Here is a 4,234-nt window from a genome sequence, read left to right as displayed (position 1 = left end):
TACAAAATGCCTGACGATTCCAAAATATATCTCCAATCATTAGGAAATAAACCCTGTCAAGGTACCAAATATTATGATTAGTCCAACAATCTGTAAACTAAAATCATGTTTCTTCCGAAAGTTGTATTTTCTAAACATAAGCAATAAGCATCGTCCACTGTACACAATTATATGCATATACCTACGTTACAATAATATATTTTTGTTTATACCTGATTTTTGGTATGTCAACTTTGCAATTTAAAACTAAGAGGAACCGTGCAAATAAAAATCACATTTTCGAGATAGTGTGTACCTACATAAATTGGTTCATAAAATCTACACGATTTCAAAATCTCGCGAAATTATGTTGTAGCCAAAAAAAAACAGTATTTAAATTACATTTTTAAATTACAATAGTACCTATAGTAATTAATAGGCACTAAAAAAATGAAAAATTATAAATCGAATGTAAGTTTTATCATTAACATTCACCGTTATTGTCACATTTTACCACTATTTTTTTTTTTTATAAGCCCTCAGTCTAACATATCGCCACCCTAATATTTATACAATCATTGAATCATCCCTTTTGTACATTGACATCGTTCCTTTTAGACCACCCCATTTAATACTATATAGCTCTGATGATTTTTTAATAATCCGGTAAGCTGCAGTACATTATACACTTAAAGCAAACACTGTCATACAATAGACTACAACTTGCAACGTCGTCATCAATATAGGGGTACACAAAACTAATAAAACACTTATCGACAACATAATGCAGTAATGACTAATATGAAAAAACATTAGAATTACCATTCGACGATAAAATTTTAAATGTATGGTAAGTGGTTATCGTTCGTTAATTTGACTAATGTATTTGGTAAAAATGTAGTAAATGCAACTAAAATATGTTTGTTTTAACTATAATATTTCTACCTATAATTATTTAGTTATAATTTTTTTCCGTGTGACAACGTAGTATAATAATAACTAATAAGTAATGATTTCGATGAGTATAGGTATATATGTACCGCGATGTGTACAACTTATATAATACAAAAGAACTCAAACTGTAATGTTTTGCAATTTAACAGTCATATATTAACATGTAAATTCGAATTAATAATTAAAATAAACTTACTACTGGTATTGTAATAACAATTACATATAATTACATACAATATTATACATTAAAAAAAAATTAAATCAAATTCTCCAACTTAAAAAAAAATTATAAATATAAAAAATTAACTGAATAATTAGTAAAATACAATTAATAAAATTGTTCAGTAAAGATCTTTCATTAATACCAATTTTCTCACTGCATTGCTGTAGCCTTCTTTGAAATGATACCAAACGTCGCTCTTCACAATTTCGTCTCGAAATTCTGTAACGTATCAAAAATGTATTTAAAAAACAATAATAATGCACACCTTACATAATTAATAAAACGTTTCAGAGGTAAGTGAAGAAATTCTTTATCGCATCGGCGGCGGGGTTTTTTAAAAAAGAAAATGGAATCATTTTAAAAACCAGGTCGAGACATTTTTTTATTTTATATTATTTTTAATAATAATAAAAAAAAAAAACGACACAACGAGCGAGCTCTTTTCACCGTTAACCTATTAATTTTAAACGACGAGGTAGATAGACACACAACATTATGTATATTTACGGCGCATAAAAATCCATCGGTGGCTTTTGACATATTGTCGGGATTTACCTCGGGGGCTGAGGGTTTTAATCGAGCAAACAGCGGGCACACCGCAAACCTGTTACAGTGCACGAAGGACGATGGAAACCGCATTAATAAAACAACCCCGCCCGCGCGACCCGGCGCGAAGCTCCGTCGGCAGCCGGTGGTGCCTCGTCCTCCGTGTGTCAACACAGAGAGCATATAATAATAATAATAATAATAATAATAATAATAATAATAATAATAATATCGGACACGAATCTCATTACGTGCGCGGCACAACAAACAATAATAATCTCTCGAAAACTGTGTGCGCAAACAGACGGGACTCGGTGCTCGTGTTTGCGAACGCGTAATTGGCTCGGCACCTATATAGCACTGCGGCAAGGCGAACACCAGGCCGCATTGTGCGCGATACATACATTATGTTATTATACGACGCACACGACGGAAAACCGGTGAATTTTTTATTCGCGTTTTCGCAGCTCGGCGCGGCCCGGAAAACCTATGTTCCCCCCCGGGGACACGTGCGCGATGGATGAAATGAAAACTATACGCGAGAGCGATCGGAGCGCGCAGCCGCGGCGGACGAAAAATCGGTTCCACAGAAATTCCTTTTGCAAACGACATTATAATTATTCAGCTGTCCCGTATTGTGATATGAGAGCTATTCTTTTAAGGTTAGCAACGCGATCGCGTATATAGCGACACGTTTGACGGGGGATACGTGTGGTCGGGGTGTGATGGATCGTCTTTTTCGGTGCATCGCCGCGCCGAAAACGTTGAAATCACCACCGCCGTATTAATAATTCATCCCGTTTCTAAAGTTTGACGGTTAACTCACAAAAGTCGATTAATTATCGTACACGAATACGGCCGACCGGCTCCGATGGATTAATATCGTCGTTCGTCACGACAAATTCGAGATAATATTCCTGCGTTATGTGATTATTAATCATAAATATGCCTATCTGTATATATATATATATATTACATTATATATAGGCACACGGTTTAAATATTTTTAACCCACCATCATATTATACGACAGTTTTTTCCATAAAGTAATATTATTTTTTAATCATCGTCGAGTCAGTCAAATCTTTATCGTTTAAGACGGAAAATGTGATGCAGTACAATCGATTATTGAATTGTGTAATTATGTATTATCAAAAAAAGATTAACAATAAACGATACGTTGGCAACATTTTAGCTATAATATTTTTCTTTTAATTATATTTTATTTGAAAAATATTAATTAAGGATGTATTTACAATTGAACATGTTTATCCATGTTTTTGCATTTTAACATTTTCGAGTGTATTAAATCCACAGCCTTGATTATATAGGTCAAATATATAATATAAATACCTATTATGTTTCTACCGTAATATTTTTTTCGAATCGCGGTAAAAAAGTCCGAGTAAAAAAGACCGAGGCTTAAAAAGTCCGCAGTAGATAAGTCCGAAGCCTAAAAATTACCGGGTAATAAAGTCCTTTATAAATATATATACAAATATTTAATAATAATTAACTATCGCCAAAAAAATAATACATTTAAAAAAAAATTCCGGTATATAATATGTATGTATGTATAACAGTATTGAAAATAATATATTTCAAAAAAAAATTCAATAATTATATTTTCTATTTCATTATTCCCCTCATCGTGGTACTTTGCTTTCTTACTACATTTCCACAGTTTTGTTTTTGCTAACGTATGTCGAAGCATATATGAAAAGCCACTCACAACTATTTCGGCGCTTTTTCGTTGACTCGTGCGATTTCTTACATTTTTCTTCGAAAGCAACTAATCAACTAACGAAATGTCGAACTATGGTCTATACTGACAATTATGACAACTATACAGCATGTTTTCCACACGCCGTATAGTCTACGGTGTGCACTATACTACTATAGGCTATACCGGTAAAACTCGAGAAACCAGATAATTGAGATAAAAGTAATAGTATTTAATTATTACAGTCAGCCAAAAAAAAGTTAAATTTGTAATCAAATTTTTTTTTGGATTTTACTTTAAACTGCTATTATTATTAATTAATTTAAAAAACAAATAGAATGTTATGTAATTTGCATGATACATTTTAAATAAAAGATCAAAAGTTGTGCGCGTTAATATAGTTAGTGAGTGAATGTATTTATTACAATTTAAGTACCTAATGATATGGTTGATTTCAGGTGCAACTTAATTCAATATAAACAACTAATACAGCGTCAGGCAGAGCCCTAAAAAGCAACCGTGATGTACACAATTTCAGCGCTCCTCAATATCGGTCTCTTTGTGCGCCTTTGCTGCAGCAGCAGTATTATATTGGTCGTTAATTCAGCACGCTTACCTTTGTGTTTGTGCCCAACGGGTGAATCGATTTCGCGACCAAAGAAATCTTTCTTTTTCTGAAAAAAAAAAAAGTAATAAAGTGAGTAAATAAATAAACTTTATAAGTTACATTAGGGTTTACGCGGTGGAGGCATGTAAGCACAAACGCAATAACACAACATGGACGACGACGTCAGTGGTGGTGGTGGTGG

At 32.9% G+C, this 4,234-nt stretch overlaps 1 protein-coding gene across 1 annotated transcript in view; it reads right to left on the bottom strand.

The window, feature by feature from the left end:
- Positions 1 to 1,064: 1,064 nt before the first annotated feature.
- LOC111042670 (chromosome transmission fidelity protein 18 homolog) overlaps positions 1,065 to 4,234 on the bottom strand; it is a 24,145-nt gene continuing 20,975 nt past the window's right edge. The window contains exons 19-20 of the mRNA XM_022327392.1: positions 4,042 to 4,099; positions 1,065 to 1,375 (exon numbers count right to left, since the gene is read on the bottom strand). Coding sequence (XP_022183084.1) covers positions 1,275 to 1,375; positions 4,042 to 4,099 — 159 coding nt within the window. The 3' untranslated portion in view covers positions 1,065 to 1,274. The remainder of the gene's footprint in view (positions 1,376 to 4,041; positions 4,100 to 4,234) is intronic.

Source organism: Myzus persicae, unplaced genomic scaffold, assembly GCF_001856785.1.
Source record: "Myzus persicae strain clone G006 unplaced genomic scaffold, MPER_G0061.0, whole genome shotgun sequence".
NCBI lineage: Eukaryota > Metazoa > Arthropoda > Insecta > Hemiptera > Aphididae > Myzus > Myzus persicae.
Note: the sequence above shows the minus strand (reverse complement) of the source record. Positions and strands in the feature narration are given on the sequence as shown.